The sequence below is a fragment of the Neurospora tetrasperma genome (assembly GCF_000213175.1).
Source record: "Neurospora tetrasperma FGSC 2508 unplaced genomic scaffold NEUTE1scaffold_1, whole genome shotgun sequence".
Taxonomy (NCBI): Eukaryota; Fungi; Ascomycota; class Sordariomycetes; order Sordariales; family Sordariaceae; genus Neurospora; species Neurospora tetrasperma.
In genome coordinates, this window is record NW_009799099.1 from 913,118 (window position 1) to 938,312 (window position 25,195).

At 51.7% G+C, this 25,195-nt stretch overlaps 7 protein-coding genes across 7 annotated transcripts; 2 read left to right on the top strand and 5 right to left on the bottom strand.

Annotated features, from left to right (window-relative positions):
• Positions 1–4,022: 4,022 nt before the first annotated feature.
• NEUTE1DRAFT_127218 (uncharacterized protein) lies at positions 4,023–5,791 on the bottom strand (the record flags this gene model as incomplete). Its single annotated transcript, XM_009849317.1, has 4 exons — positions 4,023–4,284; positions 4,385–4,699; positions 4,795–5,250; positions 5,320–5,791. 4 exons carry the CDS (start codon positions 5,626–5,628, stop codon positions 4,222–4,224), a joined length of 1,143 nt encoding a protein of 380 aa, XP_009847619.1.
• Positions 5,792–6,587: 796 nt separating this feature from the next.
• Positions 6,588–7,858, bottom strand: NEUTE1DRAFT_119518 (uncharacterized protein; the record flags this gene model as incomplete). Its single annotated transcript, XM_009849318.1, has 2 exons — positions 6,588–7,012; positions 7,077–7,858. The coding sequence occupies 2 exons, from the start codon at positions 7,793–7,795 to the stop codon at positions 6,901–6,903; spliced, it is 831 nt and encodes a 276-aa protein (XP_009847620.1).
• Positions 7,859–9,130: 1,272 nt separating this feature from the next.
• NEUTE1DRAFT_75247 (mitochondrial outer membrane 72K protein) lies at positions 9,131–11,553 on the top strand (the record flags this gene model as incomplete). The annotated part of the gene is made up of 4 exons (XM_009849319.1): positions 9,131–9,523; positions 9,641–10,610; positions 10,664–11,137; positions 11,201–11,553. 4 exons carry the CDS (start codon positions 9,332–9,334, stop codon positions 11,437–11,439), a joined length of 1,875 nt encoding a protein of 624 aa, XP_009847621.1.
• A 1,991-nt stretch (positions 11,554–13,544) lies between these two features.
• Positions 13,545–15,070, bottom strand: NEUTE1DRAFT_56564 (uncharacterized protein; the record flags this gene model as incomplete). Its single annotated transcript, XM_009848933.1, has 3 exons — positions 13,545–14,233; positions 14,291–14,818; positions 14,942–15,070. 3 exons carry the CDS (start codon positions 15,068–15,070, stop codon positions 13,883–13,885), a joined length of 1,008 nt encoding a protein of 335 aa, XP_009847235.1.
• Positions 15,071–16,844: 1,774 nt separating this feature from the next.
• NEUTE1DRAFT_115686 (uncharacterized protein) lies at positions 16,845–17,604 on the top strand (the record flags this gene model as incomplete). The annotated part of the gene is made up of 1 exon (XM_009849320.1): positions 16,845–17,604. The coding sequence occupies one exon, from the start codon at positions 17,175–17,177 to the stop codon at positions 17,436–17,438; it is 264 nt and encodes an 87-aa protein (XP_009847622.1).
• NEUTE1DRAFT_134364 (uncharacterized protein) lies at positions 17,588–18,609 on the bottom strand (the record flags this gene model as incomplete). The annotated part of the gene is made up of 3 exons (XM_009849321.1): positions 17,588–18,010; positions 18,074–18,532; positions 18,604–18,609. The coding sequence occupies 3 exons, from the start codon at positions 18,607–18,609 to the stop codon at positions 17,588–17,590; spliced, it is 888 nt and encodes a 295-aa protein (XP_009847623.1).
• Positions 18,610–24,814: 6,205 nt separating this feature from the next.
• Positions 24,815–25,123, bottom strand: NEUTE1DRAFT_93571 (uncharacterized protein; the record flags this gene model as incomplete). The annotated part of the gene is made up of 1 exon (XM_009849322.1): positions 24,815–25,123. A coding segment is annotated over one exon (261 nt), but the record flags the coding sequence as incomplete, so codon positions are not given.
• Between the last annotated feature and the right edge of the window lie 72 nt (positions 25,124–25,195).

Sequence of the window (25,195 nt, forward strand, 5' to 3'; positions counted from 1 at the left end):
GTTGTGTATGCCACATTTGGCTATGGGGTTTACAACAACGATTGGGATCCTAGGATGAATCGGGAATTTTGGGACAAAATGTTTTAGCAGGGAGAGTTCACAAAAGAACTAGGCAAAAAAGTTTTCTTATTTTATTAGCAATCATGTAATGGGGGGAATCTCAGCAAAACAAACGGCGAGAAAGAGAGATATCTCAGACCAACGACCTCCTCACAGAAGAGTCGTTTTCCTTTCACAACACAAACCACGGCGATGTCGTCGGATCATGGCCAATTCACTCGTTTCTGATTGGTTGGAGCAAGAGGTGGTTTTTGTTGGTGGCTGCCAAGGAAAATTAAGGGTTCATCTCTTGGTTCTTCTGCAGCGCTGACGCTCCCCGCAAAAAACCGAAAAGAGCCTCTTCAGCTCCTCACACATCATCCCAACGACACAAGGGAAAGGGCACAAAATCGGCGTTTGTTATTGGTTTGCTGGCGCATGAAACAGCAGTTTTTCGATGCGACTGTTCTGCTTTTGGACATTGATTTGAAAGCGAATATCAAGATACCCCATGGAGAGAGAGCGTTTATGTATTGGATGGAGATTTGTCATTTACTGCGAGCACCATTTTTTTTTTTTTTTTTTTTTGGCAGGAATGTGATGGACGAACAAGTACAAATCGAACATTTTCTGACTGCCATCTACTTTCTACCGCTTCGAATGCTTGCAATTGTGACTTTGATCTGAATGAACAAACCGAAGTGAAACATTACGAACTTCCAAAATCCGGCAGATGACCGCATGGCAAACCGCCGAAACAGCTTCACGGGAGCAATGGTGTTTCAAACGGCATGCACGGATTCAGAAGACCGGAAAAAAGTGGCCGTGCGCCGTCCGCCGCCGCCCCGGGGTACGGGCTCAGCTTTCACAAATGGCCCTTCCTCATGATAAATTCCTGGAGCTTTCATCCAGGGCGCCGAAACCCTCGTTGGCGCCCTTTCCAGGGCACAGTTCCACGGCACATCCGAATTGCCGCCATTCCTCGATTCGCCAACAAAAAAATTCAAAGTTCAAGGATGGCATCGCCCAAGGAAGCCCCGTCGCAACTGGCAGTCGGTGTTCGGACCGAGCGGAACCCCCGTACCCCCCTCCGCCCCGGTTCTCCAGCGGCATTCGGCAAGCTGAAGACGGGGGCATGCATGGTCCACAAGTCGCAACAACCGGGTTTTCTTTTTGAACCCAGATCACGATGCAAGAGGGTGGTGGGTACATATACCTACACTAGGTAAACTCAGGCCGACCGCACGGTCGCACCAAGCAAGGCCAACCTCACACCCACGGGTGCTGAACCTGCGTTCGGATTTGGCAGTGGAATAACGGACATGGTGGAACAAGCAAGCACAGGCGAGCCAGGCTCTCCCAGGTCACAAAATCGAACATAGCGAGATCTCATTGAAGAAAAAAAAATACAGAAAAAGACGGGTGGATAACAGGTCTTGATGCCCTAACGGTCTAGCTGGGAACCATTGAGCTACGCAGTGAACGGTGGGTTTTCATGAACAACAATACCGAGACGGCGATTCCATCTCGAGCACGGACAATAAGTTCATACATGCCAGCAGTATTCACCGCCGGAGGAGGCATGCTCTACATTCCACACTAGATTGGTGGATTAATGGTTTTATTTTGTTGCACCGCCCCGCGAGCGAGCCCTGCGAGGAGGAGTCTGACGGGGAATCTGAACTGAATGGAAGGAAGGGGGCTTCCTTCCAGAATGCCGCCAGCAGGACCCCTTGTCAGAAACGACCAGGCGATCAATCCATTGTTGCTGGCTGGACCTTCGTCGGGAATAGCGACGAGCTGTGTAGTGTAGTGTATAGTGTAGTGTTGTATGATCGTGAAACAGATCCTAGAAGAAGGGAGGGAAGTTGGCGAGCTCATCCGAGGTTCCGGTTGCTCAGGCTCAGGCCTGTACATAGCCATGGCTTCAGGTTCAAGCAAGGGCCACGACGAGTTGAGTGGAAAGACACGAAACGAAACGAAACGAAACGAGCAAGGCCCAAGAAAGAAGAGCGTCTCGGTCCCGATGACTACCTCTATGGTACGATCTCGTCCCAGATTTCAGGACATGAAACGGTGACGAGTAACTACATAGCAATCTACGTACCTCCCTTCAATGCTTGAGGAGGCTTGGGAATCCTCCGAGGAGATTCAACTATCTGGCGTTCATCAATATAAACCAGTAGTGTAGTGTAGTTGTACGACAACGGATACATGAGGTACCTCGAGCTCGCTCTGCTATTGTGTAACGACTCTTCTCATTTTTCGTCTTTCAGCGAAGGCAAAAATGCCTTGCTCCCTTCCCATGGCAGATCACACAATGACCTACTAGTAGTCTAGGGTATCTGCCTGTCGCCATCCATGACAGACAGACAGACTGACTGACTGATGTGGCCGCTGCGGTGTGTGTGGTCTTTCGCCATCGTCGCAATCAATGACGATGCGCATGCAACGACGCCTGACAACATTACCGACGATAGTCTATAGGTTGCTGTATCGCTTTGACGGTTGGGGGTGCTCAGGGGGGGGGCGAGTTATTGCGCGATGCCTGGGGATGGTGTGATACCTCTTCGTAGAGCTGAGAGAAGCAGGGTGTTGTGGGAGTGGTTATGAAACTAACCTTCTCGACTATGTAGTCAATTATTATCAATTCGAGAGAACAAGTCCCGAGGCATACCTACTCCTTCACATCCTTCTGTTTTCTATTCATCTTTTTTTTTTAAAGGCCAAGACAGATAGATCTTGGACATCAAGGTACCCACCGACATGTGAGACATTTTGGAGATGAACCTTTCTTTCCTTCTTCTGCCTCTCTTGGTGTTTGTTTCATTCATCCATCCATGAATCCATGAATCACCACCCATCACGCATCATCGAGACCCTCTCTCTCTCTCTCAAAAGTCTCGAAACAGTTGACAGCAGCAGCAGCAGCAGTAGCACCGTCCTTACTCGTTTACATACCGTACTGGGCTACACTACCGCTCATCATCTCCGATCATCTCCCCTATAAATATGACATAGAGAGAGAGAGAAACATAAACATAGACAACCCGAACCCTAACCGCCCAACGCTCAACGCTCAACGCTTCTTCTTCCATGATCATCAACTCACTCGTTCCCTTCCCGATCTACCCGTGCTCCATAGAGGTATCCCCAACCCATCTGGGTAACTGCTGGGCACTTTTATGATCCAACGCCTACTGCGTAGACTAACGCCCTGCCATTTCCCGTTCTGTGCTTGCTTGCAAATCCCTCGTCACCAGTCACCAGTCACCAGTCACCGCTTCCTGTGTGTTATGTCGCTCTGGTCTCCTCTGCTCCATGAACCGTTGTTGCTCCATCATCGATCATCGCACTGGATGGCGGAGCTTCGCTTCCTTCGGTTCGGTTGTTTTCTTTGGATGGACCTTGTATCTACACTAGTCTATAGCGTACGCAATACGCGTACTGTCTTCCACCGGTGGTAACATGTTCAGTTTCTGACGCACTGTGACCGACCGCGTATGATCGACCAGGAGGTTGGCTCCCCACAGCTTGTCCATAGAGGTTGGTCGTAAAGGTTGTCCACAGAGGTGCACAATACACTACAGTACTAGTGTAGAGCAGACAGTCACAGTAAAAAATGGAGCACATCCATTCACTGAGTACCAAAGGGAGGTATTTAGGACGTTTGACTCTCTTTATCTAACAGCTGTCTAGCAGCTGTTGTGCTCGCTGCTTATATGTGATGATGCGTTTGTACTCTTGTAGTGTAGTTTTGTGGTTACCAAGGTGACCGTCAAGGTGCTCACTGACTGCTCACATTCGATGTCTCTCTACCCACCCCTTGTTTACTTCCAGCCTCTTTACTAGGAGCCCCCCCCCTTTTTTTTCCCCAGCCTCGGACTGAAATGGCATATGATACTTCGTCCTCCCATCATCGATCGCAACATATGATTTCCGTAAAGGTATACTTGTCGAGGCTAAAATCACCCTTCTTCCACTTGCCCAAAGCCAAGATTCTGAGGCGCTAGATTCTAGCCCAGACGGGTAGCACAGAAGGTGGTACGTAGCTGGTAAGTCTGGATAGAGGATGATGTACGATGAAAATTGGATTTTTGTTTATTAGACAACCGGTGTCCTTGCTCTCCGGCTCGCTCGCTCCTTCTCCTTTGCCAAGTCTTGTCGTTATCATCATCATCATCATGTAAACTTCGTATGAATGATATCCGGATTCTCGTGCCAGTCGTCAATGCTAACCCACATCTGTTCATTGTCACACATTTGTTAGCACACATCATGGCCCCATTTTTTGAAATTTCTTTCTTGTCCACGCGCAAACACGGAGACACATGTGAGGACATACCTTTCTAAACGTGCTCAAACCCGCCAAAATACTACCACCGATCCAAGTCGAGTACTTCCTCTCCGGCGGCGCAAAGATCTTTATCCGCATGTCCTTAACCGCGAGCTTCTGCACTTCCGTGAGCAAGCGGTCACCGAAACCCTTTGTGAGCGTGCTGCCTCCGGACAACACAATGTTGGAGTACAAGTCTCTGCGCAGGTCCAAGTCCGTCCGGTTGATCGAGTCGACCACTATCTGGTGCACGCCGGGATACTCGAGACCGATAATCTCGGGGTCGAAGAGGATTTCCGGGGCGCGGAAACGCTCTGCTCCTATCTTTGGTGGGTGTCAGTTTCTGCATCGATGTCTCTTTTTCTTCCCAACCTCACGTAAATGGTAGAGACAGGGGGAGGAATAAAACTAAAACATACCTTCAACTTATTTCCATCCGGCAAGACATACTCGGCAATCTTGGCCGGATCCATCTTAGCCGCCGCCCATTCCTTCTCCTCCTTGCGCGGATCGTGCGCCACGTACGTGACGCTCTCTTTGATCAGCCGGACCACCTCCTTCTCAGCGCTCGTGTGGAACACGTAGCCGCTCTTGCGCAGCAGCGTCTGCAGGTACTCGGTCACATCTCGCCCTGCGACGTCGATGCGCCGGATGCTGTTGGGCACGGTGAAGCCCTGGTAGACGGGCACGGCATGCGACACGCCGTCGCCCGAGTCGAGAACCACGCCTGTCGTTCGCCCCGAGGCGTAAAGCGACAGGACGGCTTGGATGGAGGTGTAGAGAGCAGGTACGTTGAAGGTCTCGAAGAGGATCTGGGCGGCTGTGTCGCGGTTTGCGCGCGGGTTGAGGGGTGGTTCGGTTAGGAGGACTGGATGCTAGCAGTTGGACAAAGTTATTAGCTACTGCTTTTTTGTTCTCACCAAAAGAATATGGGGACAACGAACCTCTTCACTGAGCGTCTTCAACCCCTCATCGTACACATATGCCCAAATTTTCTCCATATCGTCCCAATCCGTCACGATGCCGTGCTCCAGCGGATATCGGATCTTGAGCAGTCCGCGCAACTCTGAGGCCGCCTTTTGGCCGATAAACACCTCGCCCTCTAATGCGCCGGCCAGCACTCGTAGGTGCTTTGGCCTCCCTACGAAGGAGGGGAAGTGGCATTTTGGTACGTCGTCTCCCGCGAAGCCGGCGCGAATGGTGCCTGAGCCATTGTCGAGCACAATGGGTGCGTTGTGCAAAGAGTCTGTCATTGTTGTTGTATGTAAAGGGTAGGTCGTAGTGTGAACATGTAAGGTTGTTGAAGGCTATCCGCTATCCGTCGCTGCCACCGAACCGTCCCAGCGGTGGGTGGTGATGCTATCGTGGAATCGCGGAGGCGGGGTGAAGGCCAGGCTTCGACAAGGGTGTTCGTGTCTCTGCGGGAGTGGGCTTCGGTGGTAGGCCGTTGTGCGGTCAAAGACCCAAAGTAAACAGAAAGGGTTGTATGTAGTGGTCGTTTGCAATCGTATATCGTCAACAATCAGGATGTCATGAAGGCATTTGCCAGGCGGAAATCGAGTGGGTGTGAGGTTGTCTGCCAGCAGCTGTGTTGTTTGGTGGGGACGTGGGAAGGGTCCAGGGTTCGGTTGTCAGTTGTCGGTTAACAGGTTGAGAGTCTCTGGGAAAGACTTCAAGATCGGATAGCCGCAGAAAGTCAGTCAGTCGTCCGGTCGCAGAGATGGATGTTTTCTGGTAGCACACGACGCGACATCCAGACGGACTGGCCTCGATTCGTTCGAAAAGGGCGTTTCTGCTGCAGGGACGTGCCGGTTCGAATTGGGCTGTCGGTCAGAGAGCTTGATTAGATACAGCCAATCAGCGCCGGTGAGGGTGGGAGTGCACGAGCCATCCTCAGCAGTGCATCTGAAGCTCCCCCTCCCCCTTGTCTTGCCCAACTTGCAGATCACTTCAGCGATATCGCGGGGCAGCTTCACTTTACAAGAGCAAATGTTGAAGGGACACTTTGCAAAAAGTATTACGATAGTTGTAGTGTAACGCTCATGTCTATGGCATTGAGATATGGTGTATCTTATCTCTCTTTAGTCCGTAGGTTGACTTTCCACTTGTGCTTCATCGGGGTGCTCCCGCTTACAAGTTCCATTTCCGAGACTTAAGCAGGTCATTCATCCTCAAAAAGGACGAATTTAATGATGTTGAACCTCGGCTCGTCAGTTTGACTGTATTGGACCCTCTAGACAGGTAATTATGAGTTGTTAGCTTGGCTCGGCTTGCGCACCGTGATACATTGCTTCGCAAAATCCCCCGAAGGTCTCACGATGGGAAACAGCCCAGCCAGGTGTGTTGCCCTAGTGATGCCCGGGACGGGAGCAAATAAACATTGCCCCTGTTCTGCCTCGGTAGCACCGAATGACGATTGCAAGCCATATCTTATGATAACCACGACTTTAAGAAACGGTATCCTGGCGCAATGAAAGCATCACGGAATCATGCCATTAACGCTTATCCGCTTCCCTTCTCAAGACCTAGCTCAACTTAACCTTTCCAAAGTAGAATCCCCTCCCACCATTACTCAACCAGCACTCTTCTCCATCAACCAGCGAGTTTGCCCGTACAATCTGCTCAACCGCAATTCCCCTACTCAAGCGCGCCGTTAGCAGAGCTGCCCAATAATAATCATCTCACAGCAGGAGAAACGCACCTCTCCAAAGCCCACCTCCTCGTAGTTCCCGCATTCCCACCACTTCCCCAATCCCCTTCTGTCTCTCCCTCACCTTCCCCAACCGGCGGTGTCACCCATCTCCCGTCTCTCCAAAAGTACGGCGTGGCAATACTCCCTTCCATCACCTCCCCATCCTCGCTAACAATCAACACCTCCTTCCGATCCGTCAACGCGATCCCATGCCTCTTCCTCGCTGCGTCGTAGATTTGGCGCTTCGTAGTCTTAAAGTGCGTGTATGCTGACTTTTTGGACCTTTCGGTGTCGACTAGGACCTCGAACGGCGTCGAGGTTCCCATCAGGCATAGACTAGGGATATTGGTACCCGGCTCGGGAAGGGAATTTGGGAAGAAGTTGATTGTTGAAGGGACTTGTGGTGCTGGTGAGATGGTGATGCCTAGCTCTCCCTTCTCAGAGACGGTTACACGGATGCGGTTTGGGTGAGATCGCTGCTCGTCGGAGAGGGAGGAGTAAATGAAGGAGGAGAGGGTTTCGAGACCGCTGTCACCGGAGAGGAGAGAGATCACGGCGGGCCATTTGAAGTGAGTGGCGGCGCGCAGGATGCGGTCGCGATGGTAAGGGAGCATGTACAATGGAGCGAACAGGGAGGACTCATTTTGAGAGACGGAGCCGGGAAGCAGGAGAGGGTCGTAACGCAGGGTGGTGAAGAGGAGGAGGGGAGCTTCTGTCGTGGTCGCCATTGTGAGGGTGCCTGTCTTTGAAGGTTACCTAGAAGGAGGAACAGCAGAGACTCGATGAATTAGACACTCCGGAAAGTGAAGTTGAATGATGAAAGATGCGATATCCGTGATGTACTATCCGTTTTATATGACATGCAATCCAGCTTGGTGACTCACTACTCTCTGTGGTCGTTTCATGGGAAATATTCAAGATCTATCAGCTTTCCTCGTACCTGATGGGCCTGATAAATCAACAATCCTTCACGCTGGCATGACCGATGGTTGGTACAAGAAGCCGCCGGTGATGGCAGGAATGAAACACATCGATAACAAAAACATACCTAGTACCGGCGGATGTATAAGATCAGTCCATGAGTCAAGTTCTGTCACAGTTGCATCAAAGACGGCAGCGGCAAGGTCTGGACGGGATGACACTGCCCTGATGGTCGAATGGCGGGGCGTTCAACTTTAAAGTGGAACCACCCAAGCTGCCCTGATCCGCTTTTACTTGACGTACATAAGCGAAGCTTACCCCACCGTGTGCGGTCATTCTTGGCGTTTATTCCATTTCCCCTCGGCTGAGAGATATCTCAGCTACTACAATCGTTGATGAACTTGGGTTAATGGTGGTTGGAGTTGAGTTATCTGGAATAGAGTATTCTCCAGGCTTATCTACCTTCTGACAATGGACAATGTAAAAGTCTTTATCTTTGTCATAAACTTTGACCGTTGTTGTTCAGAAAATCCAAGGGGAAGGGAGAAGGATGTTCAGCTCCGAGTAGTCCATGTGTAAACCAACAGTGCTGAGCTGTAAACAGAGGGCATTCAGGTACCGGCCGCCATGATGAGACTTGGCAACAGCAGCTTGAAGGAGCTCAGACCACCTCAACTTTGGAGGTCAACACTGTCTATTTACATCCCATTAGGCCTTAGTTGATGAGATGTAATACCGTAGAGGTATGTATGGTAGTTTGTTTGCCGGTTGCCCAGCCGCACTGCCGCCCGCGTAAAAACAACTTTTTTTTTTCTCGCACGACGAAGATCTCGGAGCTTGAGCCCCAGCAGACAGACATCCATACATCTACAGTACCCATCCACCGACGCCATCGAGCAATTACCAAGCTTGAGGTTTCCATTTGCTACCTTTTTCAGTGACTGTGCGCGTACCTGTGGACTTATTGTGGACTGCGCTGCCGTGTGCCAAGAGGTAAAACCTGCGTGTAGAGTGAAGGAATACCCCGGGCCCAACCTTGAAGTCCAGTTGCCGTGGGCTGTGGCCGCCGCCCGCCGCGCTACCTATCCAAGTCCGGGTCCGACCCATGCGAACGAACCCGCATCATCCACTCAAAAAAATAGAGGAACTTCACTTGTTACTGCAATTGAAGCAGTTGCCGGAATCTGTCTCTGAACTTGCCGCCGCCGCCGCCGTCCCTTCGTCTCCTCGATTACCTAGCCTTGCCATTCGGTCGTCCCTCTGCCGACTCCGATCTAGTATATACCCTGATTGTTTACCTTATCTACTAGAGGTTCTCCTACACCCATCACCACATAATAACCATGGCTCCCACCATCCCGCCGCCCTCCGTCCCCATCCCGGCGGCCACGCCCGTCACTGTCCCGGCCGACTCGTCCATCTGGGACCGCGTCTCCAACTGGGTCTCGGAGCACAAGGCTGTTGTCTACACCATTGCTGGTGTTTCCGTTGTCATCACCACCGCCGGTGTTGTCTACTATCTCCGCAAGGGATCAGTACGTTGCATTCTTCTCCCGCGCATCTTCCCGCGTCCCGCGTCCCGCTGCTGTCCTGCGCCCTGCCCAGCTGCATGAGGTCTTCTCGTTTACTAACGTTTGCGCCCACTCCCCCAGGAGCAGAAGGAGTCCGGTCCCAAGCTCAGCAAGAAGGAAAGGAGGAAACGGAAGCAGGCCGAAAAGGAGGAGGCCGAGAAGGCTTCTACTTCCAAGACAGAAGAGGCCGCTCCCACACAACCCAAGGCCGCCGCCGTCGAGAGCGCCGACGAGCTGCCCGAGATCGATGAGGAATCCGTCGTCAGGCTATCCGAGGACGAGCGCAAGGCGTACGCCGCCAAGTTGAAGGAGCTCGGAAACAAGGCCTACGGTTCCAAGGACTTCAACAAGGCCATCGACCTTTACTCCAAGGCCATCATCTGCAAGCCCGACCCCGTCTACTACTCCAACCGCGCCGCTTGCCACAATGCCCTCGCCCAGTGGGAGCAGGTTGTCGCCGATACCACCGCCGCCCTCAAGCTCGACCCCCACTACGTCAAGGCCCTGAACCGCCGTGCCAATGCCTACGACCAGCTTAGCCGCTACAGCGACGCTCTCCTCGACTTCACTGCCAGCTGCATCATCGACGGCTTCCGCAACGAGCAGAGCGCCCAGGCCGTCGAGCGCCTCCTCAAGAAGTTCGCCGAGAACAAGGCCAAGGAAATCCTCGAGACAAAGCCTCCCAAGCTCCCCAGCTCCACCTTTGTCGGCAACTACCTCCAGAGCTTCCGCTCCAAGCCCCGTCCCGAGGGTCTCGAGGACTCTGTTGAGCTCTCTGAGGAGACCGGTCTTGGTCAGCTGCAGCTTGGCTTGAAGCACTTGGAGAGCAAGACTGGTACTGGTTATGAAGAGGGCTCTGCCGCCTTCAAGAAGGCCCTCGACCTCGGTGAGCTCGGCCCTCACGAGGCTCTTGCCTACAACCTCCGTGGTACCTTCCACTGCCTCATGGGCAAGCACGAGGAGGCTCTCGCCGATCTCAGCAAGTCCATCGAGCTCGACCCTGCCATGACCCAGAGCTACATCAAGCGTGCTAGCATGAACCTTGAGCTCGGTAAGTCTTTGTCTTCAACTGTTAACTTAAATCTGTGTTAATTCTTTTTATAGGTCACCCCGACAAGGCCGAGGAGGACTTCAACAAGGCCATTGAGCAGAACGCCGAGGACCCTGATATCTACTACCACCGCGCCCAGCTCCACTTTATCAAGGGGGAGTTCGCCGAGGCTGCCAAGGATTACCAGAAGTCCATCGATCTCGACTCCGACTTCATCTTCTCCCACATCCAGCTTGGTGTCACCCAGTACAAGATGGGCTCCATTGCCTCTTCCATGGCCACCTTCCGCCGCTGCATGAAGAACTTCGACCAGACTCCCGATGTCTACAACTACTATGGCGAGCTTCTTCTCGACCAGAACAAGTTCCAGGAAGCCATTGAGAAGTTCGATACCGCGATCGCCCTCGAGAAGGAGACCAAGCCCATGTGCATGAACGTTCTCCCCCTCATCAACAAGGCTCTTGCCCTCTTCCAGTGGAAGCAGGATTATGCCGAAGCTGAGCAGCTCTGCGAGAAGGCCCTCATCAGTAAGATAGCCCTATTTTTGAACCAAGTCATCATATGTTGGGTGCTAACATCAACGCTTCCAGTCGACCCTGAGTGCGACATCGCCGTCGCCACCATGGCCCAGCTCCTTCTCCAGCAGGGCAAGGTCGTCGAGGCCCTCAAGTTCTTTGAGCGTGCCGCCGAGCTCGCCCGCACCGAAGGCGAACTTGTTAACGCCCTTTCCTACGCCGAGGCCACGAGGACACAGATCCAGGTACAGGAGAACTACCCCGAGCTCGCCAGCAAGCTCCAGGGCATGAGCGGTGGTCCCGGCATGCGGTAAAAGCATGTCAAGATTACTCTAGCAGCATAAAAAAGGAAGAGAAATAAAGAAAGCGATGAAGTTTTGAAACGAAGTAAAAAGCAGTGTTGTACATTAGAAAGGGTTCATTTTTGGTTGTTGCTACTGCTGTAACGGTGTAAGGAGATTGAGGATGGCTGTCGGTGGTAAGGGGACGCGGGAATGGATGGATGGTGTTTTACATAGGTTGGCCTGGATGGGATAGGATGCAATGCTTTTTTTAATACTTCTCTCTCTTCTCCCTCCCTCTCTCTCTCTCTCTCTCTCTCTCTCTCTCTCGATTCCACACGACCTCGTCACTACACATTCGTCATCATCAATTTATTATCATCATCATCATATATCATGTTATGTCATGTTACGCTTCTGGGTGGTCAAATTGGCATTTGATTTTGGTTGAATATGGAGTTGATCTCAATGCTCTTCTCTCTATCTGCTTTTATGGACCAACTCACAGATGGAGTTCGGTATGTTCTTAATTAAATAACGAAGTAGTATGCTGTATATACTCACCTTGAATTTGTAGTAAACGAGCTTAAATACCCTCAACCACACAACACAAACGAGAATGAAGATGAAAATGAGACATATCGATAAGAACCAACGTGGGACATCCGTACGGGGTGATCTCTCGGGGCCTCCTCACCTTTCATATCAAAAGTTAGACTCAAATTCTAAGCAACCCCAGAAATAGCCAATCTCACCCTCCCAAAAAAAAAAAAAAAAAAAAAAAAAAAAAAAAAAAAAAAAAAAAAAAAAAAACCCTGGAAACAAGCCCAACCACCGATTCCCGACGCCTTTTTTTTTTTTTTTTTTTTTTGCGGTCTTTTCCACTCTCCAATTACCTGCTATTCTTCGAAATCCCAGCCACTTTGCTAACGATACATGCTCTACACAGGTAAGACCCGGCACAAAACCACCACGCATTCCGCTGACTTTATCCCAATACGCACGTACATCACTTTCTTTTTACCACCTACCTACCATATATCTCACTTAAACCCTCGCAACTTGTTCAAGAGCAGCAGCAAGCCTGTGGAGCACTTAGTTCATGAAAGCGCAAAGAGCTCGCCATAAAGAGAGCATTGCCGTGATGGTTAGGTAAGTGAGTAGTTACAGGATAGATATATCTATGTATGGTTAGTAGGTCGTTAGATGGATGGACAAACTCCTTCTCATTGTTCTTCGGAGATTTGTATGAAGACTTTTTCTTGGTGTTTAGGATGTTTCGGGGCTGGGTGAAGTGATTGGTCAAGTAACTTGGAGAGGAGTATAAATAAAGAAAGATGTAGTGAGAGAGGTGTGGAGAAATGAAAGAGTGGTTGTGAGAACGCATTAAAGAAGACGGGGAGAGTGAGATTGAAGTGAAGAAGTGCACTATGAGTGAAAAGCCAGTGGTAGCGGACGCCCTTGAGGAACGTGTGATAAAAGATTCAGGTTAGTATACTTCCACAGTCAGTAGTCCATTTAAGCTTGATTGCTTGAAACCGTATAGGTTTACTCACTACGTACCAAAGACCCTAACTAACGAGCATGTTGCTTAGCTATCACATGCCTCTGCTTCTTTATATTACAGAGTCCGTAGAGCTGAGCCGTGGAACTAACTCCCTGTTTCGGTTTCAACAGGAGCGAGTGTGGTTTGTTGCGTTTATATCGATCGGTTCTATTGTTTTTCTTTCGCTCCAGTCATACACAACGTCGAAACTGCAAACCGAAATCAAAACACAGCCCATCCGGAGTTAGAAGAAAAAAAGTAATTACTAATGTAAACAAGTTTTGCACCAAAAAACCATACGGGGGGGAGTATAACATGAAGAAGCAGCTGAGCCGTAGCACACCTCAAGAAGAAACATGGAAAAAAAAAAAAAAAAAAAAAAAAAAAAGAAACCCTCAATCCGTCCATCCGTCATCCACCGTTCCATCCGTCCATCCATCCATGCGTCGTTCGTGATTATTACGTCCCGGGGTGTGTTGTCCTGATACAGTTCGTTCGCGTAAAACATGCTTTGCTGACATATCAACCCGTATGAATATCATATATATCCGTTTCCACTCCCCTCTTTCTTTCTCCTTTCTCTTCTCTCATGGGTATTAGTTGTGTATGTGTCGAGTTTGGTAGGGGCCATTACCAGCCCGCACTGTAAAATCTCTTCTCTCCAGCCACCGTCGCGTTCCAACTTAGTCCTTGAGCCTGAGGAGCATAAGCGTGGTTACCTCCGCCTGAAGGCACTGGCGCTGGAACAACCGTTGGGAGCGGCACAGGTATCGGAGCTAGTGGAGGAATAACCGGCACAGGAGGGATCACCTGCGCCTGCGACTGTGACTGCTGTTGCGCCTGCTGCTGCTGCTGCGACGGCGGCGGCGTGGCCCCTTTCAAGCCACCAGCCTCATCTGCGTCTGAACCTCCCGAACCACCACCGAATCTCTAATTCTTCTTGTTCGAGAAGTAGACGCCCAGGCCGACACCGAGCGCAATGGCAATGATGATGAGCACGCACACCAGCAAGCAGTACCATTTGAGCTTGCGGCGGTTGCGTGCGTGCTTGACGCCCTTGTCAACCTCCTGGATGCCCTTGTCCATGTTGTCGTTGACCTGCTCCGTCTTTTGTACCACGTCGGCGATGACCTCGCCCTGCTGCACGATGAGCGTGTTGAGGTACTCGAAGAGTTGGGCGAGCTCTTGCATCGATTGCTCGACGCGGAGGAGTTCCTGGTGGCGGGCTTGTACGTTGCCGAGGACGGCCTTGGCGGCGCCGACGCGGTTAGATTGTAGGAGCTATTGGGCAGGAATTAGCAAGCGTAAAAGTAAGAGATTCAATGGAGAACAACATACAGCACTCTGGAAGATCTGATCCTGCTGCATGTCGCCGTTGCGCACAGCATCCTGTTCCTGGGGCGTCGCATCGGGGTTGACAATCAACAGCTGACGAACGGCCTGCTCGCCAATCTGGCCCTTGTGGCGGCGCTCCTCCACAAGGTAGGCCTGAATAGCATCCTTGTACAGATCCCTGAGGCGCTCGGCCTGGCGCTTCTTGGTGTTGAAGGTACCGTCGCCGGTCCGGGTGGCATCAGAGACAAGGTTGTCGACTTCGGTCTTGATCTGTGACTTGAGCTGCTCGGTCACGGCCTGCAGCTGCTCGAGGCCTGGGGGCGGGCGGCCGCTGGTATCGGAGAGGGACTGTTGGTGAAGAGTGCGGATCTGGTCGAGGTTTGCGCGGAACTGTTGGATGTGGCCTTCGACGTCGCGGACACTGTTCAAGAATTCTTGCTGGGATAGAGGAGCGCCGGTGGCCGTGGTATCAGGGCCGTGAGGTTGACGTTGTTGCTGGCCATATGTCTGCATCTCGTGTGATTCGGGCTGCTGCAAGGGAGTAGGTTAGTTAATTGCATTGCGACCATGACCTCGCGATATGATCGGATTGAATGAGTCGAGAGATGCGATGAAGAGGTTCGTCAAAGGACAATTTTGAGGGAGCTTGCTCACTTGACCGTAGCCGTTGTTGTCGTAACCTCCACCATAGTTGCCGCCATAGCTGCCGCCATAACCGCCCTCGGCCGAAGGACCGTCGTTGTAAGGGCTAGGCTGACCGTAGGGATTTTGATTATAAGACATGGTTGCTACTGTTTGGATAATTCTGAGATGAAGCCGCTTGTGCTCGATTCAATTGCACGGACTTGAATGTGCCGGTGGAGTGGTTGGCGGTTGTCGATTTTCCCTATGGTGACAATAAGAGGGGAGAGGCCAATAGATTAATGGATTAAGATAGGAATAACCTGGGTGGGTAGGTACGGATGGAAGACCGGGGGCGCCGGGTGGTATTGACTGCAGTGTTTTTGTTGTCGCAACTGAAAGTGGTGGTCGAAGACAACTTGACAACAAGGGAACCTCGGAAGGAAGGAGTGTTGTAAGGAACTGAAGGTAAGAACAAGAGCCCAGCCTCACATGAACTGATTGATGGATGATGCCGCCCGCTGACCTAACTCGAGCGAAAAAGACCGTCGGACGTTTGAACAGGCTGCTTAGTTCTTTCTGCTCTGACCAGTCACCGAACGAATGCAAAAAGACGGAGAGGGCAGTGACCTGCAGCGACGGAGCGCTTCTCGTTTAAATTTGGGGGTGCAGCAGCGACGGAGTGTTCCAGGGGCGACCAATGGCCAATGGTTTGGGGCCAAGGAAGCGGGCTGTGGGCTGGCGATCTTCTAACGCCGGGCAAGTTTTTGGCGGTGCGGCCATGAGCTGTTAACGCAGTACGGCTTAGTCGTCCCAAGACGGAATAGTTTCAGGGCAGTTTTCGTTAGCAAGGTACCGAGGCCGGACGGAGCGAATGACCCGCAAAATCCTTCTTCTCGTGTTTTTCTTGCTCTTGTTTCTAACAAGGTTCCGTGTTCTTGATTCTTCGTGTCGGAGCGAAAATGTTCAGAGAAGTTGGCTTCTAGATATGAATGGTACCAGTGATAAAAGATATATTTCATTCGTCCAATCTATTGTACACCTCAAGCGATGCGATGAAATCAGAGACGTTCTTCACATTGCAGGACACGAATCCTGAACGACGTTGATCGATGGAAGGCCTAGAATTATATGTATCGAAGCTCCAGAGGGGAGAAGGGCTGAACAGGGCGGTGGTTGAGAGAGAGGCTGAAAGGTGTTTGCAGATGAGTTTGTACTATATTTCCAGCTTCTACACACATATTCCACGGAGCTGTCTTGAACCGTGGCTATGGATGATCCATATCCCTGTCTCTCTGTTGATGATGAATGCTGAGCCAGACTCCGACTCAAAACCACAATGGGAAAAGAGTCTCGGTCACAGCGGGTTTCCGACCCACATCTCCAGTTGTTGCTGTGCCCAAGGTCAGCTGCAGCCTGCACGAAATGCAGCATCAAGGCACAAGCTTCAAGAGCTGACGACTGACTGCTGAGAGACTGTTCTTGTCAAAAGATGGCAAGGAAGAGGGCACCGCAAAGTACAGCTTTAACAGCCTCATGAACTCGGAGTGTGAAACGTGATAAAATCTCCGCTGTCAAAACCCCCGACTTATCGTCGCATTCACCACGTGGACGGGAGGATGGCAAACTTTGATCGCGTAATTCTCCAATGGCAGAGGAATGGAAAAGTTAGAAATCTTTCTGTTGCCGCCCTGTGACGATATCGTCAATTGTGAAGCGGCAATTGGCACTTGCGCTGTCCCCAGAGTTGGAAGTGAGGAACCAATCGTGTGGAACCTCCAACAGAGCGTGCAGGCGGCCCCACGGGACACTGCCGTCTCCACGTCGACGCGCCCCCTTTTGTTTGGAATGGAGCCCCAAGGAGAAAAGGGGTCCTTTTTCTTCCCACTGGTAGAAAGCTTGGCAGGTCATATTTCGAGTTCATCGAGTAATTGCTTTATGTTTCTGATCTGATCTCATTGAGTTGCAGACTTCAGCCGTGTCCCCGGCTTGCTGCTGAGCCGCTCAAACCGCCTTTCTTTCTTTGCATGCCAGCACTCAGTACCGAATTGGAACACCCGTTCGATCACATGTTTTGTTTATTCCGCGCTCAGCTGAGAAATGATACCCTTACACCCTCAACTCCGGTCCGTATCCTGATATGTGAACCCAATGCTCTTAAAATTACATCCAAATCCCAACATTGGTATCTCATGAGACTGCTGCTCCCATTCTTGTCCCATCCTCCAGCCCGATCGTTGCGTGCGTTACCTCCAGTAGTGATGACATGTCGTTGATAGACATGACATGCTCGTTTCACCGCGGGAACCTTCCGGTCCTCACAGCCACTCGGCAAGCAGCCGACCCAGCAACCACGCCGATCACCAGTCAGACCTTGATGCTATCATTTATGGTTCCACCAGAGCGCCGAAGCTGGAACACAAGACTCGCTATCTTGGCCAGCCACGTTCTACCTCGGGCGGTAGAGGAGGATATAAGCGTGAATTCGCCTAGGCATCTGAGCGGTCTTCCCATTGCCTCCTGTTACTGAGCAGCAGACAAATTGGTGAGAAGGGCTTTCCGCCACCAGATAGTGTCTTTGCGTTTCTCCTGGCTACCCTTTTTTCGGGCTTGTCCGGCGCAATCAATATCCAACCGATAACCACACGACTATAGCGGCCCTTTCGTTCCAATCACCGCTTAAAAGTAGTTCTTTTTCCTGCTGGTCCTGGTGTACTGGCTGAGGTGCCATTCGGTATCCGCATCCTTGTTGTCGAGGGTGCCCATGGTGATCTTGAAGGGCTTCATCGTAAACCGGGGTCCAACCTCACTGAGCTCGACCGAGTCGTACGAGGTACGGACATAGACGTGGTGCCTAACCTCAATCGTATCGTCGTTGTTGACAAATGTGATGACTCTGTTGCCAACATTGGGTTTCTGTGTCGGCTCGCGGGGAGGGAAGAGGTGCTTAAGGATCTTGACCACCCGCTCACCGAGCTTGGTGCTGAAGCCCTCGAAGATTAGCCTGGGGTAGCTTTCGCTGACTGTGCCCTTTATCGACTTGGGAATATCGGCGCGGAGAACGACGTTGTGGAGGGAGACCATGAGCGTCGGGCCATGGGGCTGTAGCAATGGTTAGAAAACGCCTTGCGCAAGTACAGCAACATGCCTGATGGGACAACGTACGAAATGGGAGATGGTCATGGCGGTAGGGACACCACGATGCTCGTGTAGCAAAACAACATCCGTCAAGTTTTGCGCCTTGGCGGCACCAACAAGGTCTTCCAAAACGAGGTTACCACGGTTCAGTCGAACACTGGTGGGTAGTAGGAGACGGATTTCCTTGCTGAACTGGCCGAGTCTGCTGGAGGGATCGCGACTTGTCGTGACCAAGATTCTGGGGTCAATGACACCCGACAACTCCGAGTATTCGTCGTCGATTTCTATGGCGTCTTCGTTCACATCCCTCGAAACATCGTAGTCGTAGTCCTTTCGCAGTTCCTTGTCCTTCGCGATCTCGGGGTCGAGTGGCTTGCCCGAGGCCAGGGCAGACCTTAGCTTGGCGCGCTTCTCTGCAACCTCGGCCTCCTTGAGCAGGAGGGCTCTTCGGTAAAGGTAGTCCCGCCTTTGGCGAGCTTGCTTTCTCTATTGCAGTTGTCAGTCATGGACATTGAGAAGCTTGGAGAAGATGATGACGAGTAGACTGGGACACTTACAATCATCTTGCTGTGTTGAAACTCTTATCAGACGGTAATAAGTGATTCGGTGGAAGCGATTGCGCCGAGCTCGAAGAGTCGTGTTGTCGAAGTGGTAGTGAGGTTGTCGATAAGAATTAAGGCTGCGAAGACTGGCAGAAATTCAGATGTCCGGGTCGATAGTGGAGGGCGGAGTGGTTGGTGACGACAGGGGTGTTCACAGAGAAAAAAGTCAAAAAAGTTACAATCAAATGGGACTAAGCGCGAGGTGCACGGACCCTTTCAACTTGGCGGATACTTATCGGCTTCCCGTCGATTTGCGCCTGCCGGGAATGAGATCGCGCCTGGCTAGGTAGAAGTACCTACCTCTAGGTACTTACAACGCCACCTTACCCTGGCTTCTGCCGGTTTCCCAGTACTGTACTCAGCTTGCTGCCCGCTTTCTAGAATACAGGGCAGTTTCAGGCGCTATGACTGTGCCTCTCAAACAGCTGAGCCCAGAACTGGAGGCTGCTGCTGATAGAAGGCCGTCGGATATCAAACAACGAACCTCCAACCGCAACCGTGACCCGTCCGCCAACACAAACTGAAGTCGGCCACCGGCAAAATTCCCCAAGCAAACAACAACCGTGACCTTGAACGGCGGCAACCAAACCATTTGCTTCACAACACCAAGAACAATCTTAAGCGAGCCGATCAGTAGTCTCACACTGCATCAGCACCTCGACGTTCTGGCAGTGTCGTCGTTTCGAAAGCCCCCGCGCGCAACACAGCCCGCTCGCCGATCCAATCCGTTATGCGATGATGTGACCTTTTAGACGACTTCCAAGCCCATAATCTACATCTTTCCAGAGTCCCGCATTGCGACAACCCGCAATACGACAGCCACACCTTTTACCTTTCGACAAAACTTCCGGGTGTGAACTCTCCAAGGTACGCCGCTTGTTTGCGTGCCATGTTCATGTAAACACTGAAATACACATCCCTCCCCAACAGCCCGCTCAACAGCTACAGACTGGACCGCGGCGTATACCAACAGTACCTTACTTATCTCGTTCCCCAACGATACCTGCCTGAACCTACGTTACTGTTCGGCTTTTCCTTCCAGACATTTTACTGACTAGTTGCTGGTGCTCCAGAGTTTACCTCCGTCAACCCACTCGCCATCATGGCCAACATGGAGGTGTCCTTCACACACCTTGGAAACCACTTGGTTTCCGACTCTGCTGCCGCCATCAAGGCCGGTGGCTCCGACGAACTGTCCAATATCGATCCCGATGAAAACCTCCTCTACGGTGTCTACGGTGGACGTGGTCCCCGCGGCAATGGTAGACGCCGCCACGATGACGACGACAACGAGACCGAGGTCCTTGATGACGATGATGACGAGAGTTTGGCCAGCGTTCCAGTCGACGGCATGAAGAGCCTCAAGCTGGATGCCCCCGTGGAGGAGAAGGAACTGCCTCCCCACGCCTGTGCCTACTGTGGCATCCACTCGCCCTCCAGCGTCGTCAAGTGTCTTACCTGCAACAAGTGGTTCTGCAGCGCCAAAGGAAGCGCCTTCTCGTCCCATATCGTCAACCACCTTGTTCGCGCCCGCCACAAGGAAGTTCAACTTCACCCCGAGTCCTCCCTCGGCGATACCGTCCTCGAATGTTACAACTGCGGCACCAAGAATGTCTTCATCCTCGGTTTCATCCCTGCCAAGTCAGACACGGTCGTGGTCCTCCTCTGCCGCCAGCCGTGTGGTGCTAGTACGTCAACCAAGGATATGAGCTGGGATATATCCAGGTGGCAACCCTTGATCGAAGACAGGGCTTTCCTCAACTGGCTCGTCACCCCTCCCACGGATGCTGAGCAGCTTCGTGCTCGCCATCTCACGCCGCCCATGATTGCCAAGCTCGAGGAAATGTGGAAGGAGGCACCGAACGCGACTGTTGCCGATCTCGAAAAGAGTGCCGGAGTCGATGATGATCCTCACCCGGTCTTGCTCAAGTACGACGACCCCTATCATTATCAGAACATTTTCGGCCCTCTCGTCAAGATGGAATCCGACTACGACAAGAAGCTGAAGGAGGCCCAGTCTGAGGATGGCCTTCAAGTCCGCTGGCATCTGGGTCTCAACAGCAAACATGTCGCCAGCTTCATCCTTCCCAAGATCGAGTCCGGTGACGTTAAGCTGGCCGTTGGCGATGAGATGCGTCTCAAGTACAAGGGAGAGCTGCGCCCGCCTTGGGAGGGTGTTGGATATGTTATCAAGATTCCCAACAACCAGTCCGACGAGGTTGAGGTGGAACTTCGCAAGTCAGCCAATGACAAGTCTGTCCCCACGGAATGCACACACAATTTCTCGGCCGACTATGTGTGGAAAGCGACTTCCTATGACCGCATGCAGCTGGCCATGAAGACCTTTGCCGTCGACGAGATGAGTGTTTCTGGTTACATCTTCCACAAGCTGCTTGGACACGAAGTTCAGGTTGCCCCGACAAAGATTACGATGCCCAAAAAGTTCCACGTTCCTGGTCTCCCTGAACTCAATGCCAGCCAAATTGCCGCCATCAAGCAGGTCTTGTCCAACCCTCTGAGCCTTATCCAGGGCCCTCCGGGAACTGGCAAAACCGTCACTTCGGCCACCATCATCTACCATCTTGCCAAGATGAGCAACAGCCAAGTTCTCGTTTGCGCCCCATCCAACGTTGCTGTGGACCAGCTCTGTGAGAGGATCCACAGAACCGGCCTGAAGGTCGTTCGCTTGACCGCCAAGTCCCGTGAGGATGTCGAGTCCTCCGTCAGTTTCCTGGCTCTCCACGAGCAAGTTCGCATGAATACTACCAACAAGGAACTTGATGGTCTCGTCAAGCTCAAGACCGAGACCGGCGAGCTGTCTTCTCAGGATGAAAAGAGGTTCAAGCAGCTGACGCGCCAGGCCGAGCGTGAGATCCTGCAGAACGCTGATGTAGTGTGCTGCACCTGTGTTGGTGCCGGAGATCCGCGACTTTCCAAGATGAAGTTCCGTAACGTGCTCATCGACGAGTCTACACAGTCTGCCGAACCCGAGTGCATGATTCCACTGGTCCTTGGATGTAAGCAGGTTGTCTTGGTTGGTGACCACAAGCAGCTTGGCCCTGTCATCATGAACAAGAAGGCCGCCAAGGCTGGCCTTAACCAGTCGCTCTTCGAGAGGTTGGTCAAGCTTCAGTTTACCCCCATTCGCTTGAAGGTCCAGTATCGTATGCATCCTTGCCTCTCTGAGTTCCCCTCCAATATGTTCTACGAAGGATCGTTGCAAAACGGCGTCACTGCCGCCGAGAGACTCCGCAAGGATGTTGACTTCCCCTGGCCGGTCCCTGAGACTCCAATGATGTTCTGGTCCAACTTGGGCAACGAGGAAATTTCGGCCTCGGGCACGTCGTACCTCAACCGGACGGAGGCTGCCAACGTCGAGAAGATTGTCACGCGCTTCTTCAAGGCTGGCGTTAAGCCTGCTGATATCGGTGTCATTACGCCGTACGAGGGCCAGCGCAGCTACATTGTCAATACCATGCAGAACACTGGCACGTTCAAGAAGGAATCCTACAGGGAAGTTGAAGTCGCTTCCGTGGATGCCTTCCAGGGTCGAGAGAAGGATTTCATTGTGCTGTCCTGCGTTCGCTCCAACGAGAACCAAGGCATTGGTTTCCTTTCGGATCCCCGTCGTCTCAATGTCGCCCTCACTCGTGCCAAGTACGGTCTGGTGATTATTGGCAATCCCAAGGTTCTCTGCAAGCATGAGCTCTGGCACCACCTTCTCGTCCACTTCAAAGACAAGAAGTGTCTCGTCGAAGGTCCCCTCACAAACCTCCAGCCTTCTCTCTTGCAGTTTGGCAGGCCTCGCCAGGCCTACCGGCCGCAGCGCAGCCATACTCAACATGTTGCCAGCGGTCCCTCTAATGGCCGGTTCGCTGCTCCCTTGACTGCCGGCTCCGTCAGGGATTATGAGACTGGTTCTATGGTCTCGTACATCCCGGATGATGTCTCTTCCATCCACAGCTCCGCCCTGGGAGGTGCTGCTTTGAGCTCTGGTTACCCTGCCATGTTCTCGAACTTCCACCCTGAGGCGTGGGCTGGTCTGCCGTGTGCTGGTCCCAACGGACGGCCGGGCGCCAAGGGCCGTGGTCGTGCGACAGAGAGTATCGCAGGCGAAAGCGTCGCCAACAGCGAGTTCACTGATGCCACTTCCAGTGTCATTGGCGGCAAGGGTATCGGACAGGGCGGCGCGAGTCTTGGTGCTGGCCTTAGCGAGGCCATCGGATCAGCCCGCCCTACTTCTTACAGCCAGAGCGATCGCCTTAAGCAGTATGTCGAGAGCAATGGTCGTATGGGAGTCGGCAACGGATATCGCCGTTACGATGACGACGAGAAGAGCGTCAGCACTGCTTTTGCAAGCCAGATCGGGACAGGTTTCGATTGAGCGATTAGCTCCTAGGCGTTGTTGGTCTCCCTCTTCCTCTCGTGGAAGCGCACGACACAATGCTTATAGTTCTCTTGAACCTAAACGGTGGTATAGCATATGGACCTATTATGTGTCACTTGGTGAGCATGACAGATTTGTTCTGTTGACACGCTACCGATAGCCTTCGGGCTGGCGGGCAGAAGACAACTTACCCTTCTCCAGCTTGGATTTGCTCAACTGAAGCTGCAAGGAGTTGTTGCTGCTCTCTGAAAGCCAATCCTTCACATAGGCTTCTCCAAAGTGTGGGTGATCAGCCTACATACCTTCTGCGCAATAGTCTCGTGCAAGCTGAACCCCAAGCAGACGGGAACAAGGCATCTTCACACACCTTCGTCTAAGGTCGCACACTAAATCAGACGTCAAACGGACTCGGGCGACGGACGGGTATCTAAGGAGGGTTTTGTCATCCTCGGATGTACGGAGCCGGGGGAGGTCGACCCACACTTGGTATCGGGGGCAAAACGTTGGGTTAGCTGGCGGTCGAATTTGCATGGTTGCGGAGGCGCCTGGTCAAATGCGACCTACCCAGGAAGAAGTTACCACTCGATCTGTTGCTTCCGGGCAGGTGGTCGTGGAATGATGACCGAATGAAACGGCAAAGCCTGCAAGTCAATCAACGCAGAGAGTGGTTGGTTTACACCGATACGCTCACTCCAGTCTTAAGCTTTCACGTACCACCAGCCCGAGTTAGTATTTTTTCACTTCGTTTTCAAGCGTGCTTCACAGGGACTCTCTCGTCCAGGCTCACTCACTCCCATACCCTCCTTAAAAGAGAAGTTGTCGGTTGATAAGCCTGGCCAATCCAGTGAGCACTGCGTTTGATAGTTAGTTGATATTCGTCCCTCTGGATTTCCTAACTAAAGTCACTCATTATTTATGACCAGAGATGGGGTAGAGATAGTTTTCAAACAGAAAAGAGAAATGGGAGGAGTCTCAACATGGACAAGAAAGGAAAAACAAGAAAATCAAAAAAGAAAGGCAAGAGAAAAAAGAAAGAAAAGAAAGAAACAGCGTTGGAACTCATCAGATAGAAGGGTACGAAAGAGGAGTAGGTGTGAACGGTCATAGCTATTCACATGTACTTACGCTGGAGATCTGGAAGCGTATCATGGGAACCTATTCAGATAGTGTATTTGAACTTCGTTTCCCGCTCGTTTTATCAATTTTCTCCGTGACATGAAGATGGGTAAATATTGTGTATGACGGTTGTTGATTGAGTTGCCCAACCATTGTAAATATTGAAAACCCTGTATCATCCGCTGCCAAATTTTCTTCTTTCCAATAACGTGGTATTATGTATATTACTACAAGTGATCTTTACTCTAGAAGCTTATGTACTCTTGTTTTCGTACCTGCTTTACGTTTCTCTCCCCGTCTCTCTCTTTCTCTCTCTCTCTCTCTCTCTTTACTAGCCAATTGGTATCTCTGTTTTGCTTCCTCTTTGACCTTTGATTCGTCCATCCCATCTCATCCCAGCCCATCCAGCCATATATGCTTCTTGCATCCTCCTCTTCTTCGATGAATTATTGTAATTTTTTCTTCGTCAACTGTTTATATGAGTGGGTGCCACAACATAAGGAACCGGCTCAATTAGCCGAGACTTAAGTTGATAGAGCGTGTCCCCAGGACAGCTGTTTGTTGTCTTTCTTTGCCTTGTGTCGCGCCGATTCCACCCACCCACCCACTTACTTCGAATCGAACACCTTTCTTTCTTTCTTTCTTTCTTTCTTTCGTATCTTTCCCCTGCACTGATAGCTCAAACTCAAACTCAAGGGGCTCGGCTCGGGCTCAAAGCTGAAAGTTCAACGAGTGCGCCCTACTGCTCGGCTGCCCTTTCAGATGCGCCGAGGACCCCTTGAACAGGCTCTGCCAGATGTAGGCCTCGCTGAGCAAGAGCTCAATGTCCTTCTCTGTCCACTCGCGCGTCGGCAAGGATTGCAGAAACATCATGATCTCTTGGAAGTCCATCTTGACGAGCTTGTCGGACCATTTGACGAGGAAGGCAGCGCAGACGTAGAGGTGGAATTCCGAGAAGCCTTGTTCTTCGGCCTGTGTTTTTGGGGGTTTTGAGTGTTAGCTAGCTAGCTGGGGAGGACTGAAGGAGAGAAGGAGGGGTAAAAA